At 38.8% G+C, this 21,681-nt stretch overlaps 1 protein-coding gene across 4 annotated transcripts in view; it reads left to right on the top strand.

Annotated features, from left to right (window-relative positions):
* tbc1d22a (TBC1 domain family, member 22a) overlaps positions 1 to 21,681 on the top strand; it is a 165,615-nt gene that overhangs the window by 93,800 nt on the left and 50,134 nt on the right. For all 4 annotated transcript variants that reach the window (XM_078942130.1, XM_078942131.1, XM_078942129.1 and 1 more), the window contains 2 exons: positions 4,039 to 4,145; positions 19,654 to 19,729. In XM_078942130.1, the coding sequence (XP_078798256.1) occupies positions 4,039 to 4,145; positions 19,654 to 19,729 (183 nt within the window). The remainder of the gene's footprint in view (positions 1 to 4,038; positions 4,146 to 19,653; positions 19,730 to 21,681) is intronic.

Raw genomic sequence — 21,681 nt, 5'->3', positions numbered from 1 at the left:
GAATTAAATGACACCCAAGTCTTTCCTATATCGGTATAGAGCTGTGAAAGAAGAAGCCTGAAGCAGTATTCTCTTGATTTGCCTTGCTTCAACCTTTCGCACCAAGCCTTTTCGAATTGTAGCTGGCTCTGCCTGGACTGCTTAAATCTGACTACCTAAACTAGGTGTGTTCTGTCAATCAGGATTTGAAATTACTTGAGTCAACCAATCAGCAGAAAGATGTTCAAGGAGAGCTGGAGACCAGGCAGGACTGCAGCTCTTGAAGACCAGGGTTGGCCACCCCTGGGCTAAATTATAGAGAGTATATGTCACTGGACATACTGACCTCTCTTCCCTCACGTTCCAAATTGGAAGTACCTGCTGGCTCCAATAAGCCGAAATCCCAATTGAGAAATAAATAGCTATTACTCAGTCATTCTACTTGTCAGAATAACCATTTTTGCTCTATTTTTTTCTTAACCTCTTCTTGCTAATTCTATTATTTTCATGATATTTTTATTTATCGCAAATTATTCAAGTTATAAACTGACCAATCAGATGCCTCAATCAAAGCATGTGGTGCCCCCCTGGCCGCCACTTTAAATGTTTAACAGATTCTCCCAAGCCACTTTCAATGGAAAGGGTGTGGACTTCGAACAAGCTTACTCAGGATTAGCGACAGTAGTTGTCCTAGAAACGTGGTTCAGACCGACTTAGACCAATCACTGTCGACTGGCACCAAATGGCAGCGCCTGTATCACGGAAAAATGGTGTCTGAAATTGGCTTCATTTTGCCGGAATCTGAGGTAAAGCATTTTCCATGGGTGACATCACTCCCAGTTTTTCCAGTGAAATATACTGTCTATGGGCTGAATTTGCGATCAAGAACTCAGGTATAGAGCGTTCAAGAACGTGTGTCGCACGCCAATCATGTTTATCATTACAATTGCAAATCGATCCTATGCAGCAACAGGTCAACATGGGTTGTCAGAGCACATTTTTCTAAAATCTGGACATGGCAATAATAAACAGGCTTAAATGTAGTACATCCATAAAGACCATTCCCAAACTAGGGATTTAAATGTCATATGTAAAACAAAGACCATACCCTCTTTTTAGCACAATTTCAAGGTAAACTACAAATTCACCCCATCTATTGTTGTCCAAGAAGCACAGAAACATTTTATAATCAAATCACAAATTAAAGGCTGAAGATGGCATCTATCCTGTGAGTAATGCATTACCAACGACTGTGGTGTAAGGGGTCTGACAGTAGCACCATTACGTCTTAAAGCCACTTACACAAGCCTTCCAAATACTTCACAATACACTTACCACATGCACGAGAATCACACGTTTTATTATCAACAAGCTTCAAGAGAACTGCAAGACACACCTGCGCTCCAATGAAGATGCACCTTGAACTGACTTTCTTTCTACGACCCGGCGCGAACAACCCAAAAACCCCGCACCTTAAATTATTGCAGGTGAAAAGTAATCAACTTTATTCTCTGATTCAAACCATGTAGTCTTTCCTGTAGTGATACTCCTGTTAGTGTCTCTAAAGTTGTGACCTGCTGGCCAGATGTCCAGCAGCTATCTGTCATTCCATTCAAGGATGCTCTTTACAGTCTTGTCAGCGTTTCACATGTTGAAATGGATACTAGACAGAGCTGCCATATCTTACATGTGTGCACAAGTGTCTAATAGGAATTCTAAGTGGGTTAAACTTTTGTTGTTAAGTCTGCATGACCACATATACAAAAGCATACACACACACACATTTGCTCTTTTTCTCTTTCATGCTTGCTCTTTTCCCCCCCTTTTCTCTCCAGATCATTGTTAATCAGTCTCATCCTGTCTTCCCTCCATTGGCTGTCAGTTGCTTGTCAAGAGCTCGTCAGAGCCCCCGTGGTCCGTCACACACTGTTGCTCTTAATGACATCTGATGACACCCTTTGTTGAAGTCACTCTGGGGACGAATCTTTGTGATGCCACTTTGAAAGATGCTTTTTTTCAGTCGCCAAGATGTGTTAAAGCCTAACTACATATTTACACGCAGTTTATCTTACAGCTCAAGTGACATGTGTCACCTCCCACCAACAGACTGCTTTTGCTCTAATTTTTTTACTGCAGTGTACAGGTGCCGTAAACATTCAAATGAACACAGAAGTCAACATTTAGACAAATTATCCAATGTGAAAGTAGGGAAATGATAAATATAGGCTTATAAAAACTTCATGGTGGAATACATCAAGGCAGCTCTTTAAAGTTAATGATGTGTTTTCTGCTATTAATATCTGTACAAATGCAAAACAAAGTAGCATCGTTTTATCTTATCCTTTGAAATATATGTTAAGTATGTTCACAACCCTAAATAGAAAATGTACTGACTATTTTTCATGTACAAACACTTTGACATTTTCTTGATGCTCAAAGAAGCGTAACCATTGTTCTTTGTTATTTTATGATGATGAAGATGGTATTTGGGCGGGCAAGTTGTCCATTAGTTGCTTTCTTCCTGCACGATCAACTGCCAGATGATCATGGAGTGTTTTGTGCCAGTATTCCAAGTGCAATGCTCACTGTTGCTGAAGGTTGATGCTGATTGGTCAGACATTTTTCCAATTAGCTCGTAGACTTGAGGGCTGTTGATGGAAGTGAACGTTGGTAATCTCGACAATGGTCTAACCTTCTATAGACTTTTTTTTTACACTAAGTATCATTTATATCTATGGTCCCAAGCCCGGTTGCTTTGAGAAGGTTGCGTCAGGAAGGGCATCCGGCGTAAAACATTGCCAAGTTTACCATGCGACTCGTTCACTGTGGCGACCCCTGATGGGAAAAGCCGAAAGAGAAAGGAAGGATTATTTATATCTATAATCTATCACAATTACAAAAGCAAGTTTATGGTGGATGAGGCTTAGCTAGAAAACAATCTTCTAGAATATTAAATCTGAAAAAGAGACAGCAGATGTAAGTTAGCCTGTAAGATCTAAAGGTATAGTCACATGCAACTGTACAGGGGTTAATCAATACCGACACTGCAGGGTTTTTTAGGTTGTTTTTTTGGCATGGAGGGTCAAAGAGAGGAGCAGCCGGTTCAAGACAAACTTTAATCTCCTTAAGATGCACAGGTGTGTCTTGCAGTTTCTTTTAGGCTCATTGAAAAGTGTATTTTGACATATTTGTGAGGAGTCGCATACACCAATGATGAATGAATGGGTGACCCTGTTGTACAGTGCCTTATGCCACACTCTAGTTGTTGGTAAAGCATTAGTCACAACTGTCCTTGCAGCTAGATATGGACTGTCTGCAGACAAAAAATAGGCAAACCTGTACAGGCAAGGAGCACGCACTTATCACTTGAACAGCACTTAGTGTCTCATTGCACAGTCTGCAGTATTTGCAGGGTCGCCAAAATAAAACATCTGTACTACGTACCCTTACTTGATCTTTGCATGTGTCACAAGTGTTCCTTACAAACTATTGCTCTACATTGCGAGATATGAATTATTGTGAATAAGGCATAAGCGCAGTTGAAAGATGTTTGTGGTTGTTTAAAGGGTGCCTTTCATGAAGAAATTTACAACAGGAAATGCTGGTTGCTATAGTAATTAATAGCCCAAGGTTATGTCTAGTTACCAGTACAGTTGGACTAGATTCCTTTTTTACATCTCATGCATGTTTCTAGATACAGTCAATAATATAATCCATGTAGTATATTGATAAGTATCTCTAGCAATTTTGTAATGTTTAAATCTATTACTTTTTCTTTTCTTTTTGTCCTTTACTCCCTGTTGTTTGACACCAGAAAGACAGGCAAACATGACATCACAGTTTTAAAAAATCATGAAGGTTGTCACAATTCTTTTGACAGCTCTTGACACTTTAAAAACTCTCTGTCCTTGTTTGTTCTTTCTCTTACAGCCTTTCTGGAACTGTCTGTACCATTTTACCTTTCTGTTTTTGTTTCCATATATCCCTTTTCATTCATCTGTTCCTTTGTGCACAGCAAATTCCTCACTCTGCTATTGTTTTTCCTTTTCTCATCTCTAGAGGAGGAAGTGGAAAACTTTGACGTGTCGAGCCTCCAGGAAGAGGCTCTGAGGAACATTGAGGCTGACAGCTTCTGGTGCATGAGCAAACTGCTGGACGGCATCCAGGTATCCATGTGCTTATGTTTGTGTCTAACAGATAAACTTTTGTATAAATTATGTCACTTTGAAGCCAAATATTTAAATTTATTCACAGTTTTTCATCAATGACGATGTTGCACAACTGGATTATTTTGCGAAGATGCGTCAGTTTGATTGGGGTAATCTTTCTTAGCTGAAAAAAATACAGGTCTTTGAAATTTGAGAGAATAATGAACATAACAAACATTTTGTTTTTAAGAAGACTGTCAGGAATAAAGCTTTATGACTCATTATATCCAACATGCAGCACTGAACAGCCATAAGGTGGCCTTAACAACCCACTGCTTTTGCTTTCACAAGTTTTAGACCAAATGAGCTGTCCGTGGGTCATTTGGTACCGGGCCACACAGAAAGAATAAATAACTTTCATGACTTCCATTTTAATTACTTCGGAATCTGAAAGTTGTTTTATTTTGAAAAATTGCTCAATTTTCTGTTAAATCTGTCTATGACACTCATGATGCAAGCCAAGGCGCTCTTCTTGATCAAGTGATATGGTATTGCTAAAATAAAAAATTAGTAAAAAACAAACGTCTCTGGAAAGTTTCTTTGCCAAGAGGAATAGGCCCAGCCAGGGGACAGAAGAGGAGCCTTCGACTTCCAAAAAAAAAGAAACTCTTTTTTGCACCATGAGTGTGGGAAGGGGAGAGGTTGATGACACCTGTGCGATGTACAAAGACATGCTTTCCCAAATAAAAGCTCAGAGTTTGTCTCTTCATGTCGCTGCTCCTCCTTCATCGTAGCGTTGCTTCAATAATCGCCCACCACATCTTTAAGACCGGTCCGTGAAAACTTTGTATGACATCATACCGGCCCACGGCGTTAAAAAGGTTGGGGGCCAATGTTTTAGACCATCACTATAGGAGCTAATGACGCTACATCCTCTGTTTTACTCACATACCACTGTCCATTCCTCTTCAATGAATGTGCATTTATCAGAAAATCCCCTATAGGCCCAGCATTTATGATTTGGAGTGGTCTAAATTCAGGTGAACGTCTTCCGTTATTTTGTCAAAACTGTCTTGCATATTTTTGAAGCCGGACTATGTGGAGGTGCAAATAATTGCATACAGACTGGAGCACAGGGCTCCGTTTAGCTTTATTGTTTCTGTTGCTGGGTACACCCCATCTGTCAGTTCTAAATGTGCATGATGGAGGATTTAGCAAAACTGTTGTCCAGCTACCTAAACTCACTTGTGCTAAGATATTTTTCCATTTATATTCTTTCTTACAGTATCACCTATTATCGCGTACGCTAACATCATATGATATGTCAACTTTTTTACCACATTTTACCGTTTACGACTTGATACGGGCTGTTTGAAGGCAAATAATAGGCAAATCTGTATGGGGCTCGCAGGTGGCCGGCGTGAAATGTCAAGTTTGTGGATAGCTCAGTGAGACCGTAGAGCAAAAATGTTGGTGCACACTTTTTTCCTCATCTGCATTACCCTCCATGGGCCTGGATAACCCAAAACCAGCAGAACCCATATGAATCAACCCTCATACAGATGCATGTAAGGATTGAGGTTTATCTACAACCAAATTTGGAAACCAATCAATACCAGCTGTGATATTTTTGGCATTGTGTTTATAGTTGAACCTCTATCCAAATTTTACAATTGGATGATTGATGATGAACTGTTCTGCTTCTTTCTGACACCATTATTGCAGCTTTTGATTAACGAGAATACCCCAATCCAGGTATTGTAGGGCGAAAGTGGGGTACACCCTGAGCTGGCGCCAGTCCATTGCACTGCCACAATCACACACCCATGCACTCACAAATTCACACATTTTAGTTATCAATTGCAACTAAAGTGTGATTTTTGTTGTTTGTTTTTGAAGACAGTATCAGTAACTGCTTTTGACAGCAACTGAGAAGAAGAGCCACTGGTCAGTTATATGCCGGGCTTAAATATTTCAGACCTGGACTTTAAACCCGAAACCATGAAGACGGCACTCGTTCGTACACACAGACACATTGATACAGGCTATGCAAACTCCAGGGGACCTTTGACGCTTTCAGTATTTTTTATTCACAGTTTGCTAATATATCCAAAACAGATCCACTTCATTACACGTGTTTGGAATAAATTCTGTTTGTATGAGTATTTTTAACTAGATTAGATTAAACCTTTATATCAGCATCATGCTAGCTTTAGGTGCTAATTTGGACAACCCTTTGAATTTTAATGCTAATTTATTATGTAACTGTTATATTTACATGATGCTAATTCACTTAGCTAATTTGGCATTTACTGAGGTTTTTAAAGCTTATTAAAACATATTTGAGTACCATGCTAGCTCATCCTCATCCTTGCATTTCCTCTTTCAGTATCCCATGTTTGCCATTCATGTACAATTTAGCTTACTTCTGCAATTATTTCTGCAATTTACGTTTTACATAATTGGAGCATTACAATGGTAAGGCTTTACACTTATAGCTCCAAAAACTTCAGCAAATTTTACAAAAACAGCTTTAGCAAAGCAATCCAACCTTTTTCATTTAAATAAATTCAGCTTCTTCTGCTAAAAGTTACGCAATTAAGCAAATAAAAGCAACCACCTTTAGCAATTACACAATCAAACGTATTTCCACAGGAAATGCAACTTTTTTTAGTTGTTTATATGTTACGCTAATATACTAGATTCCTTGTTTGTTTCATGAAGCTAAAAACTGTTACGGTAGTGAAGCATGAATATAATCAGTCAATTATTGTTATTGTAATTTGCATTTAAAGATGAAATATCAGTTCTTGTCAAGAAATTTCTCCCAAAAGTGTGACTTATACTCCAGTTCAACTTATGTATGATTTTTTTTTTCTTTATTATGCATTTCTCTGCTGCTGTAACTTGAAAAACAATAGCAGAGCGACTTATAGTCCAAAAAACCCGGTACTCAAAAATTGGTTGGGCAATGATAACTTTATATTTAAGAAGGTTAAATATTTTTTTAATGAATGAGTAGTTTTAAAAAAATGAATTCTCATTTGTGTTGTATTGAAGATGTGGTTTTACCAGAGTAATTAAACAGAAGCATTCTCTCCATTGATGGCACTTTAATAGATAAAATATATCCATTCTTTTAGAAATGTACTTAATTCTTCCCAGTCTTACTCTGCAGATAATTAATAGTAGCAAGCATGTGTTGTGCATAAAATGTTGCTATCCATAAATAACTATCAGCCCATAGAGGGTTCATTCAGGAAATTAATAGAAGCTGTGCCTTGTTGCCCCTGAGAGAGCAAGATGGCACGTAGGAACGCTTGAGAGAGAAAAAAAAAGAAAAAAACTCATGGGGAACAATGGATGGTGTGCTTTTATTTGTATGCTCGTCCCCCTGCTTGTGTTTGTTTGTGACCTTGACTTCCAACTAATTATGTGCAATGCACGAGAGACGACCCCCTCCCCCCTTCTATATTACTGCTTTCTAAACTGTCTGATGGAGACTGGATGCCTCAGCACTGTAATTAATCGATGATCCTGGTTGTGACCTGAGCTACTTCCCGCCCACATCGGCTGTACACCATTGCACTTAATTGAGGGCACGAGGGTGGGGGTCTGCAGTTTGCCCAATTACATGCAGCCAGTGCCTTTTAAATACCTCCTATGTCCGGTGTCGTCTCGTCTGAGTGGTCTCTCAACAGGGTCCATTTATTTGGACCTCTCGTAAGTTTAATTTAGCTAAACAAAGTTTTCCACTAAGATGTTTTGTTATCACTAAATGGTTGGCAGCCTAATGAACCAGGTGTGCAGTGGAGTCATATTTCCGGTTTCCTTTAATTTTCTATTAGGAGAAAAGGCTCATTAGCTCGGACTTAGTTTTTTAATAGCCAGGCATCTCTTTTTTTTCCTAAAAATTAATGCATTTTGGCTGTTGGTTAACTTAGGCAGTGTCTTTAATGAGCTGTAGCTTTAATTGGCAGCTCCTTCCTCTAAAGCTAAAACCAAAGATCCCAAGGAGTTCTAATCCCTCCAGTTATAAATTAAGACTAACTGGATAGTTTTTTACCAAAAAATAAGAGACTTTTTAATGTAAAGCTGCATTCACATGCATAATGCACGGTTCTGAACGCAGAAGCCCAACACTCAGATATACGCACACTAACATGGACTGTCCATCAGAAGTGGCCGCTTGAACATGCATTGCCGAGGGCAGTGAGACCGTAGCTTTAGCCATACATCCCCGTTCTTGAACAGGGAAATATCTCGAACTCCACATGCAGGGAGAAACCGTTTTAGAGCTAAATAGATGAAGACAGACATCTTGCTGACCAGGCAGGGCCTTTTTTTGTTTGTAAAGTGGTTGTGTGTATTGGTGTGTGGTTGCAAAACAGCATCAGAACCATAATGTCACATAGGCCTTTACAGACCATTTCCACATCAAACGGACAAAACATTATGAAAAAACATTGCTCTACTGCCAGCGATTTTGTGCTGGAAGGGTCACTTAGTCATGCTAAAATGGCCACTTTTTATTATTATCCAGGCATGTGACCAATTAAAGTGCTTTTAAGCATGACTCCCTCTAAAATTGTATATAAATCAATGACTCTCCCCAAAACTTGAATATGAATAAAAATGGAAAAGTAAATGCAGTTTCAACATATCCCCGCATTCGCCCAATTGAGTCACGACTTTAAGTTGACCCCACGGTGCCCCAGTCTCTCCAGCTGCCAATTAGTCTTGTATTGTGCTAATTTGGACAGCGCCTCTGGCTAACTTGACTAATTTTAGTACTTAAAATGGTCTTACATCAGCTGTTTGAATGAATTTAAATTAAATTGTCATCATTGACTTGTTGATTTAAGCGTCTCTTGTTAATTTCAGCTTATAATGTATTATGAATGCAAAAATAAAAGCAATCACTCAAAGACTTAATTATTTAATCCAGGTCATATTTTACAGAAGGTTCCTGTCCTGTCTTCTGTGCTCCCTCTGTGTGTATGCCTTCCCTACACAGCCAGTGAGCTCTGGTTTAAGCTTGCCATGCTCTAAATAGAGCCAGAAAGCTTCCCAAAGTCCATTATTCCAGCAACACACCCCCGAGGGCTGCAAATTTTTTATGCCAGCAGATGAAATCCAGCCTTTTATGCAAATTTCGTAGATATTCCTTGTACAACAGGGGCTCCTAAAGTATTTTTCCTGCCAAGGACCCAACTTTGATCCATGTATCTTTGCTCTGATGTCAAAAGAGTTTTTTCTTAGTAATTTTGACGAATCGAGCTTTAACCAAGCCCCCATATTCAGTTAACACATTTAAAGCCAACCATTAAAACAAATGTTTCAGTTCATCCAATGTCAACTAGAAGTGGGTTACAGATAAGAGCAATTTTCCGTTTGAATTTGAGTTTAGGTCCAAGCTTACACCAAATATTGGCAGTTTTCACAAGCTTTTTCATTTTATTCAAACTAAAGTTTTGACATAAATAGGGACATGATTTTTGTATTTGTAGTTGATGGACCTATAGTTGACCTTAACAAAGCATAATATATGTGAATGATTGTGCCAAATGCAGTGTTTCCAGGTTAAATCTTTTGGCTATGTATGATAACTGGACTGAGTGCGTGTGACATCACTCCCAGGAAATGGCTTACTTCCGACCCAAACGAAATGAAGCCAATTCAGTTCCTGTTTTCCTGCTAACGTATGCTGACATATTGGAGCCAGAAGTCATCACTAACATTTACTGGTTCAAATCGGTCTAAGGCAGGGGTGTCAGACTCATTTTCACTGAGGGCCACATCAGCATAGTGGTTGTCCTTAAAGGGCCAGATATAACTTATACATGTAACTAAGTGTAATGAAAAATAAATGTAACTACTCCTTAATGTTAAATAACTCATTATTTATTTACTATAACTTTTTAAAGTGACAATTAAAGTTGCATAGAAAACATATGTTTGCTTGTTACTCTTGCATAAATCCTTTTAAATTTGGTTCTGTCAGGTTGTGTCATATTGACAGTGTTTAAGTCCCAATACATAGTTGCCCAATCCTATATTTCAAGTCCATTTCCCACTAAATATAAATAAATACACACCAATTTTTATTTTAAGAAATTAAAAACTTTTATGCTCACGTGGGCCACATAGAATGACAGGGAGAGCCACATTTGGCCCGCGGGCCTTGAGTTTGACACATGTGGTCTAAGGCAACCACTTGCATACAGGAGTGAGTTTGTTGGAGGTCCACACCTCAACTACTTGAAAGAGAGCTCGGGAAAATCTATAAAACCATTCAAACATTTGACGTGAGACCACTTTTATAGAGGCATCTGATTGGTCAGTTTATAACTGGAATAATTTGCACTACAAAAAAAAAAAAATTAGGATTATCAAGAACATGGTAAAAAAGAAAATGAAGGAGAGCAAGAATGGTTGTTCTGACAAATGATTAATGATAATAGATGTTTTTGTTTTTCAATTAAAGTCCATGGGATTTTGGCCTCTTGGAGCCAGCGAGTACTTCCTGTTTGGAACGCCAGGAAGGAGGGGGTCACTAGGCATAAGTTCACCCTGCAGGGCTCAATTCCGATTTTTTGAAAAATTTCGATTTTTTTTTTTTTTTTTTTTTTTTTTTTTTTTTTTTTTTTTTTTTTTTGCAAGGCCATTCACAATTAAATGCGAACTTTTGTGTTAATGGGAAATGACCCAGAAGTGACCCGCATGCGCAGAAGAGTACTCAACGGTGAACGACGTCACTCGTTTTTTGTGGAAGTAGCTAACGTTAACAATGGATGTCAACAACAGTGTTGTCAACAGCAGAGCTCTTTTTGCATTATTAAATTTATTTTCACAAAAGAGCCAGCACAATTACAATCTTCTCATTTTAAGAAGAAAATTAATTTCTTCTTGGCATGATGTCAATCTGCTTAAAAAACAGATTCTGTTTTATTTGCATGTTGTTGATATTTATGGTCAATAGTAACTATTTTTTGTGGAGCTGTAAAGCATTAAAAACATATCTTTTAAGAGGGCAACTGAAATCAGGTGAATCTCTTATCTAAACACTGATACACTTAGATATTCGCCACCATTTTATTAGCCTTTCATGCTTTCAAGTTTTACAGCAAAATGGATTTCAATTTGCAATTCTTCCAGGAGGATCTGCTGAAAACAGACAGAATAAAACACATCAGATTTGTCAAGAATTAGGCAATCGTTCAAAGACTTAAAAAGAAGAATTGGAATTGACCACACTGCAATCCTTCGACACAATTCAATTGATACTTCACAAATAAGAAAACCATGTGTTGATTTATGGCAGAGTACAGAGGGATCTTGAGAAAAAAAACGAGCTTCATTAGCACCAAGGATAGCATGTTTTTGCATCAAGGTAATTTGATTCTGTGATATGTAATTTTCAGCGTTCTCTCTTATTAACTGAACACTTAGTAACCTGAGATAAACGGATTTTTGAAGAAAAAATGCTTCATGCTATCAATTAGCTCACATAAAAGACATATCAAAAGAAAAAGAAGACAATTATAAAGATTAATGCTTCCGATTTCGTCATTTTACTTGTAAGGAACAGAAAGAAGCACAACAACAGCAAAAACTATCATTTTCTATCATAGTAGTAGGTTTAAAGGTTGTCATCTGGACTTGGTTTTTAAAGTTGAAGACATTTCACCTCTTATCCAAAAGGCTTTGTCAATTCTGAAATAGTTGATAAAAGAGCTGGTTTTTATGTGCTCATGGGGGAGGAGTCAGACCTGCAACTGGATAACATTTTCTACTTAGACTGCATGTTTTTGGGTCGTACGGAGTCCTTTGTCCGCAGCTGGGGTTGGGGCGACATATCTACCCTCCCCAACCTGGTCATCTCTTTCAACTGTTAATGACCTAGGTGAAACTGGTTCGGTTTGTTTGGTTTTCAGAAAACTGCTGTAGATAGTTAAAAGAATAAACCTGAGTAAAATAAGAATAAACCTCTTATTAAGAGAAGGTTTATCTTTCTTGACAAAGATGGCTTCTCTCACTCCTCGCTTAAACCATCCTTTCTCTCTGGCTAAAATTCAGACTTTACTGTCCTCAAACGAGTGGTTTGTGGCCTTCAGGTGGTGTACTGCAGACTCAGGTCCGCTTGAGTTGGCTCTGGGATGTTGGTAAAGCTGCTTGTGTAGAGGTTGTTTGATTTCTCCTATGTATTGGTCATTGCAGTTCTCTTTGCAGTGGATAGAGCATACAACGTTGCTCTGTTTGTAGCTGGGAATTTTGTCCTTAGGATGAACCAGTTTTGTCTGAGAGTATTAACAGGTTTGAGATGAACTGGGATGTTATCTTGTCTGAAAATCCTTTTTAGTTTTCAGACATGCCTGAGATATGAGGAATTGAAACACTGTTCCCTTAAGGCTCTTGTTCCTTCTTGTCTTGTTTTCTTGTATGTTGGGATTTGGTGAATGCCCAGTTGGGATATCCACAGGTTTGGAGGGCTCGTCGGATATGTCTTCTTTCTTCTTTCCGTCAGAGCTTCTGGGCACTTCCTGGGCTCTGTGTTGTAAAGTCCTGATAAACAGTTTGTGCTGTAAAGGGTGGTTTGAATAAAATAACAGGTACTGATCAGTCTGAGTAGGCTTCCCGTACACTTCAACCCTGGAGCTGTCTGTCATCTCCAATGATCACAGCACAGTCTAGAAAGGCTAGACTGTTCTCCTTTGCGTCTCTCCTGGTGAACTTTATGTTTTTCTCGGCCGCATTGATATGATCTGTAAACGCCTCCACTTCCTGGATTTTGATCTCTACCCAAGTTTCGTCCACGTATCTGAACCAGTGACTTGGAGTAGTACCTCGGAACGAGTCCAGGGCTCTCCTTTCGACTTCTTCCATGTACAAGTTGGCCACAATGGGCGAGATAGGCTAACCCATAGCACAGCAGTCTACTATTAAAAAACTATATAAAAAAAAAACTCTTAAAATAACTTTTGTGTAAAAAAACAAACAAAACCCATTTGGATATTTTCGGCTGCTCATAAATTTTTCTGTCATATAACATTCACATTTTAAAAGACAAAGCTGAAATGTTCAACAGTTTCCTCTCCTTTCTATAAATTTTGTCCAAGCATGAACCAATCAGACTGCCAGACTATTGTTAACACAACCATCTGTTCCCATGGTGGCAGCTACAGATGGGGTTTCCCTGGAGTAGGTGTAGGGGTACAAGGGACGACGGCTAGCAGACGGTAGACAGACCAAACCAGACGCCGTGTCCTGTTCTGGTTTTCCCGAGGGCCCTTCACCATCACCTTGGCCTGTCACTCACTCAAGCAAACTCTCACACAAAGACACAGAGGAAAAAGCAGCTGGTGTCTTTGACAAGCCGTTGGTGCTTTTATTGTTGATTTCGGAAGCTTTCATGTACTTACATACTGAAAAAAGCAAGCTATAAATCATATCCTAGCTCTATCTTTTTTCTGTTTTCATTTGTATTCTCCCATCTTGTGCTGGTCATGATGCAGCAAATCTTTCTATTCCAAATATTTAATAACATCAAGTTTACTTTGATGCACCAACACACAGATCAGGGGGTAACCTTTGACTGTAAAGGTGAGTTGGACTGATGAGGTTAACCTTTACGTAGTAACCACACCTTTAAATACCCAACATGCCTTGTTCCTCTGGTGGAGAAACGTTTCTGCTAGAAGTTGGCTTTGGTAGAATTGCTTCTGGGTAATGAGCTGCATTAGATTCTTCCAGATTCTGATTTACTGAACACATCTAGATCCACACAAATGAGGGGAAAAGGGCATAATACCTCACTTTTTGTTCCCCACAACAAAAGTTTTTGAGTTTTTCCTTTTTAGAAGCCATCATTACCAGAATTTGCCATTATGGCTCTGACCCTATGCTAATCTAAATTTTCCCCTTATTTGAAAGCTTCTAACAATAGGAATAAAGTGAAAATATAATAACATGTTAAATGTGATGTTTTCATAACCTTTTTGAGAACACAGTGGCGTTTATACCGAGGACTTTAAAACACTAGCCTCAAAAACTATACTTAAATGTATACAAGCCTGTGTGTTATTTTTTAGACTCCAAGAAAATGTACTAATGGAAAATAATCAAACTTTTGGTGTATTAACAAACATCATTAATGCTAGATAGAGACTCAAATCACTGCAAGACTTCTGGAACAGTGTCCTGTGGGCAGATGAAGGTAAAATAACTTAACCTTCTTTCATAACAAAAAAAACTAATTACAGCACAAGCTGTTTTTAAGATGTTTACAAAGATCAGTCAGGGTTTTTTTCCGTTTTTGAAAAGTTATGAAAGCTTCTTTGAATTCTAATTCAACTCAAAAGTTTTGTCAACATTTTTTTAGCTGCAGGGTTCACTTGCAAGTGAATCCTGGTGTGGTGTGCCACAGTGTGAATGCAGATAAACCAAATAGAAAGCAAAACAAAAGAGACAAAGTAACGTAAGCTCAATGTAATATGACTAGAAGATGCAAACACAGGTCTGTATGCAGTCTAAAGCTACGTTCACACCAAACGCTATTTCGTGCTGCAGGAGCATCCGGTTTCAATGTTAACTCAATGTAAAGGCACAATCAGACTTGTGCAGCGATGTTTCCAGAGTTTAAATAACTGAACTTTGGAATAAAATTTGCAAAGCATCAACCAATAAGGGACTCATCTTTGGACCGTGATGTGTGATAATATTAACAGCAGGTGAAGTCCAAAAGTAACATGGAGAATCTGATTGTTCTCGTTCTGAACTTTAATATATGTGTCTTATTTTTATTGAGGCAATAATAAAAAGATCCTCTAATTTTGTTGTTATTTTTATTTTTCCCCTCCTTGCCATAATGCAGTAGAGTTCGTCATCAAATGGGTCACAGAGAAACAGAAGTACCGCTGAAAGTGGCAGTTCATTCTGACACGGCTCCTCTAATAGATGCTGAACCCCACCATACTGGGAGAGTGTCATGCTTACACTACATACATGTAGATTACATGGCCGATACAACTACCCTATATATGTTTTGGTTAACATCAGCCTCAAAGAAGCCTCTGTTGTGACTTCGCAGTGTTGTTTTAAGAGAAAAGTTCCCCTAAAAAATGTTATAAAGGCTAACCAGACCTAACAAAGGTGACTTTTTTTAGCATCCCTCCCCTGTTAATACTGATACTTTCCAAGTCTCTCCTAGTCAATTAAGATCTCTTAAAATATCAAAGTCCTCTTGAGATAGTTCGAACTGTCTGTTTACATTAGCTAATAGCTGTCACTTTATGTTTCTTCTTTGTAGAATGGTAGACTTTGTAGTTTATCCGAGAATGAATGAAATCTTTAACAAATGAATCTTAATTAAATCAGATTTTGGAGACCAGTGAAGAGTCCCACCTCTAATGGATGATTGTCCTGTCCTTCAACCATCCCCACACCCCTCCTTCCATTATTATCTTGCCTTTATCTCCACCTGTCATCTCTTTATTCCTCCTTCTTTTCTGTCCTTACCTTTCTTCTTCCTCACAAACATCCACCTCCTCTTGCACTTTGTGTTGTGTTGGTTGTGTCCAACTTGCTGATAGACATCCAGTGCCACAAAAGAAGGCAATTTCAGTCCAGTGTGGAGCCATTGTAGTCCCTAATAGAACGGACAGGGAGGTGAAGAAGATCTATTGATTCAACTGACTGAGAGAAACGAGAGAGGGATAAGGAGATTGAACAAAGAAAAAGGCACACAAAAAGGGGAAAACAGGAGCTTTCTGATTTGGTGATGTGTGTCCACAGAGCAGTGCCACTTCCATGCTGGAATGGTGGATGGACACATGGCGGAAGAATGGGAGTGTTTAGATAATAAAGTTGAAATGGTTGATTTCCTACCGTTGCCTCAACTGATCAAGGACACAATGTGTTAGGTTAGACAAGAAAGGAAGTGAGCAGAAGGAGAATAGGAATAAAAAAGGATCCCAAAAATAATAATAACGTTCAAAGACAGTTGGAGAAAATAAATAAGGGGGAGAAAAAGTGAAAACAATTTTTTAAGGCCTCGTATATTTGTGTTTTGTTGTAAAGCAAATTAATAAGTAGGTGTGTCAGAGAAAAGTAAGTAAATGTCATTAATGTTTGTTGGGTAAAGTGTGTTGTCTGGCACATAAAGGGACATAAAATCCCCGTTGAGCCCAACAGATAAACTGAAAAGTTCCCTCTTGATTCAGTTATCTCTTATGTTAGCACAGAGATGCTAATGCATGCTTTAATTTTCGGTCGTTAAGGTTATTGATCTAAACAAAAAGTCTCTTTCAAACCTTACATTATTATAGAACTCTACAGTTCGAGTTCTGATGTCGACCAGGGGAGAGGAGCATATTACAGTAGTTTAAAAAAAAAATCACTTCACCGTGTCTGAGTTGACCAGATCATTCAGAGTCTCACCCAGTGCAATTTAATCCTAAAGTGAGCACTGCGCCTTGGTTACGGCTGTTTTAACACTTGTGCTATCCTAGGCATTTTAACTGTGGGAGTGGGGTCATCTAGACCCACTAGACAGTGCTCTAAACCTTTTTTCTTCAATGATTTGTGTTCTTCACTGGTGTCCATGGATTACGTGAAATCCTCCACACCTTTATCCACCTTTGTCATGCTAGGGATAGCACGTCAATGTAAGGTTCGGGTCATCTGGACCCCATAGGATAGCACAAGGGTTACTTCCGTCTGTCTGTGACCAAGTTTGAGCATTAACCCAAGAGGGGGAAGATAAAAATAACACTTTTTATTATTGTCTCGATGAAAATAAGGCAAACATCATAAGGCAATGGAGCTGTAGCTATCGCGGCTGCTATGACAGCACACGCTCTCCGTCTGTCAGGCAGACGACCGCCCGCGGGGCAGCAAAGCAATCCCAGCTGCTTAGGGTCCCACGTTCCGACCCTGAGCAGCGGCGCCTGCTCTATCCTTTTCCTCTGCTCGCTCGCTCACTTTTCAGAGTTGCAGGACATCATCACAGAACCCTGACGCCCCTGATCCGCGAATTGCGTTCGGTGTGAATGCAGCATAAGGAACAAAAAGCTCCTTATGCTGCTTCTTTCTATTTTTCTGTCATGAATTGTAATGGTAACTAGGGTTTGTCCTTAATTGTTTGGTTTATCAGGGGGTGAAAATATGGGTACATCCTCTTTTAGGAAGACTGACTCATGTCTATGTTCTCTGGTGGAATTAAAATCACAATTTAGGATTGAAAGATTCACTCCAAAATGTTGGAAAATGTTCCTTCAATGTCTAAAGCCTGATAAAATTAATGCTTCTGTAAATTTGTGTTTTTTTACCCTTTGGCATGGATTTTTTCGTTTGGATATTGAAAAGAACTAAAAAGGGAAAAGTTGGATTTTTCCAAAGGCCTGGACACCTTATGGAAATCAATTCATCAAGGGCATTTAATTAAGTGTAACTGACCGCAACTTAGCCTCCGAGTGCCTTGGAAAAAGTAGAGATTTGTTTGTATTTTAAGCATCTTACTTTACGTTAGCCATGAAAAAACATGACATCATATACTACAGTCCACTATGAGATCTTTGTCAGATCTTTAGTGTTTCATATTATTGTATTGAGCAAAAATAAACCCTTGCAACAAACTATTTTTATAAGTTAAACAAACACAGTAAGACATGAAAGGATGATGTAAGAGTTATAGAACTAACACACAAATTTGCAAGCTATTGAAAGGAACAAAAACTAGAGTAAACTGGGGGAAATGGGTGAAGCCAGGGACAGGAAAATGCAGCTAGTTGGTTTTTTAGTGAATATGTAGAAGCCAGAGAGTTAGAGAGAGATAGAGAAAGGCAGTTGATTAAAGGCTGCAGCTTCAATAATGCAAATGTAATTACTTGCACTGGTCTTCACTCTAGCTTTGCTTCTAACTGCATTAATGCTTGAGTGGAGTGGTAGTAAAAGAAAAAGCCAGAAAGACTCCAGGTAGAAAATTAAGTTGGAGGACAAGTGTAGAATGAAAGAAAACACAAAATTATGAAGCACATGTTTATTAAAAACAAAAAGATAAATTGAGTGTGAAAGAATGGTAAAATTTGAGGGGAGGTGGTATATTAAAAAATTCAAATAATGAAAACCTATGATAAGTGAAATATGATGATGTAAAATATAATAAAATGTCAAAAAAGTTTCTTCATTTAGTTAAGACTTGCTATAAAGTATGTCTGCAAACACAAGGGAGATAAAAAGGGTCTTAAAATGAGGCCCAGGACTTGTATTGAGACTAACTAATATTTTCCATATATATATTTAAACGATTTACTGTTTTCTGGACCACAAAGAACAACAGAATATATGGTGCATGAAGCGAAACAAAACGGTTGTGACTACATTACCCACAATGCCTAGAGGGGCCAAGAGGCAGGTTATTAGTCAGAGGGATTGATGGGAAGTGTTTCGAGTGAACTTTGTTCTTCATGTTTGCCTCTTAGTACTCTCAGCTGACAGTGAGAAGGCCCTGGTTCAATTCCTGGCTGAGACACTTTTGTGTAGAGTTGGCATGTTCTCCCTGGCACAAATGGCTTTTCTCCGGTTTCTTCCCAGTCAACATGCTTTATAGATTAATTGGTAGTGTATCTCTAAATTGTCCCTAGGTGTGAGTTGGTATGGCCCTGCAACAGTTGCTGGAATAGGCTCCAGCAACCCTGTGACCCCAAAAGGGATAGACGGATGGACATATATATTTAGATATTTACCAAATGGCACAAAATTTTGCTAAAGTGGTTTCTCTACGAGATTTATAAATGGAGTCTGCAATGAATAAATTAAAGATTAAATTTTGAGCTGAGCATATTTTGTCCCTCCCCTTTTTCAAAGCGTTTATTTGTGGATATAGTTAAAGCTGCCATTTCACTGTAAATCTGGACTTTTCTCACTTGACATGAGTAAATGAAACCCTGTAAGTGGAAGATTTCCACTTACAGAACATGTGGATGACTGAAGGCCTTCCCTTCAACACACTGATATGGCAATTAGCATTAGCTACCACAAGTTTAAAGAGGGCCAAGCTTTCACTAATATCATGACACGATATGGATGGGGGGGGGAGTACAGCACAGTCTGCTCAGTTCTGCTGCGCCTGAAGGACGTCTGGAGGTATTTATTCCTCGAAGACGCCTCCACCATATCTCTCCTCCTTGGTTTGCGGGGTAGTTTGCCACATCAGCTGTTCTTCATCAGCAACGAAATGACCCCTCAAGGAAACGTCATCCTTGTTGCTTTCTGTGTGTTTGGGTGCACACACACATATACGCACACATACACACAAAATGCTTGTGCGAAGAACTCGCTGGGATGCTGTTCTGCAAGCTCGAACAACCAAAAGCGCCGACTACTTAAATTAGGATTAGCCGCTCCTTTTATCCCTGTTTTATCTCTGTTGTTCTTATTTAACCAAAAAGCTTGAGTAAACATCAACAAAACCGGAACATTGAACTGATTCGATGCCACGCCCCACCCCCACTTTTGTTCTCCTCAGGACAATTATACGTTTGCTCAGCCGGGCATTCAGAGGAAAGTCAAGGCCCTGGAGGAACTGGTCAGCAGGATTGATGGTGAGTCCTCTGCCTTGCTTGCTTTCATCCATCCCCCACCCACCCATCTCCAAACTCCCTTTTTCCACAGTTCTTCCGCTTTGACAAGACTTCTTCACATCTGTCTTCGATCTTTCTCTTCTTTTTTGTGGTCTCTGCACCAAACAGAGTGCCAGCCCATAACGCAGCCGTGCAAGAGCTATAAATAAAAGTTGTGATCTGAAATAATAGTTTTTCATAATAAAAGGACATAGATTATTTCCCCCCCAGATAAACTTCTATTTATGTCTTGTTTATCAGCTTTATAATCCTCATCTGGTATTCAGTTTTTTAAAACCATTCAGAAATTTACAGTCCAATACAACTTTTATCTGTTCATGGAAAAAAAATGCTAAATGAGGCTGTCCTGTCTCTGGTTTTCCTGCATAAATTATCATTTTTAATAGCACAAGCATTTCCACAGGTATTTAAATCATTTAAATTCATTTCTTTGCAAATGACAAGTCGTTCTAATTCAATGCATACTGTTCTACGTTAACCAATTTAGTGAGCATCAATGCACACTGGTTTTTTTCGCAGAGACTTCTGGGAAATTACCAGAGCACTGGATATGATCATTTTGAAGATTCAGATACCCTAAAAAAAAAAAAAAGTTACACACCCTATAAAGTGCACTAAGTAGTGAATAGTGAGGGAGTTTCAGACACTACCTACAATCTTAAAGTCTTATGTCGTTGGCAAAAAACTAGTGTGCATTGTGGCAACACAATAAGTACAGGGAACCTGATCAAATCGCAATAGCAAATAGCAAATCCTATTTCACACGGTGGTGCAGCGGCAGGGCGGCAGACCCCTGATTGGAAGATTGCAGGCTCAATCCCTCCACGTGTCGAAGTGTCCTTGGGGAAGACACAGCATTTGCCATTTACCACTTCCTCCTTTTGCCAACATTGCTACAATCAAGCACTTTAAATTAGATTAGCTCCTGGTAGCATTTCCCAAACGTTTTGTCTCCCTTACAACTGTACAAGACATTTATTCACTGGATACTTATGTGATCACAAAAAAATGATGCATTGCTCAACAACTGAGAGTTTCCCCCGACTGAATAACAGCGCCGTAAAATGAGACTGTTGTACAAATACAACTTGGAGTCAATCTTTCTGTTTGATTGTTTTTAATCTTTATATGTTGTCAAAAGAGAGAGAACCGAGGGCATTTTACTCTGAAAGGATGTTTGCATCACTGCAGTCACTAATGCAACCAAGTTAACCCTTATTAACATGTCTGTGTTAACTGAGTTAATAGTGTGTCTGTTAAGTGTACACTGGAGAGTAAACTGTCATTAAACAAACCAGAAAAAGAAAAAAACATTTGGACATTTGCAGTACGTTTTCATGATTTAAATCATTTTTAAAAGGTTATTATTATTCTAAACATCTCAAGAGGTACTCTGCGCCCTAGAATGCTTTCGCCAAAATAGACATATTTGCGCATGCGGGGACCAATTGGGTAGGTGTTACAGATCGGGTAGTGATTAATTTGGCTAATATAATGCACAATGCATTGCATTTGAATGATTCGTCATTTGAAATAAAATGATTCCATTTTTCATTATCAGAACACAGTGGATTCATAGATAGTCTTCGAAAAGGATGTTCATATTTATTAGGTCTTTACTTCCTGTTCCACTCTGATCATCTTTTGATCTATTATAGGACCGTTCTCAGTTGCCTTTTTAATATGATTATGTCGTTTCAGCCAAAATCAAAAATTCTTAAGCAGACGCATGAGACCTTTTCCACTCACAATTAAAGTTCACTTAAACTTCCTTCAATCATTATCTTCAAAAAGCGTCATTTACTGTACACACACTTCATATGTAATACAACAAGGGCTCATCACAGAAGGCTTTTGTTGGACCGCCAGCATTGTGGCCTAACCTCTGTGCCCTCTGCTGTGATGACTCTCCT

This window comes from Oryzias latipes, chromosome 23, assembly GCF_053564925.1.
Source record: "Oryzias latipes strain Hd-rR chromosome 23, Olatipes_Hd-rR_3.1".
NCBI classification, from domain to species: domain Eukaryota; kingdom Metazoa; phylum Chordata; class Actinopteri; order Beloniformes; family Adrianichthyidae; genus Oryzias; species Oryzias latipes.
The sequence above is the reverse complement of the archived record's forward strand: the minus strand, read 5'-3'. Positions and strand labels throughout refer to the sequence as shown.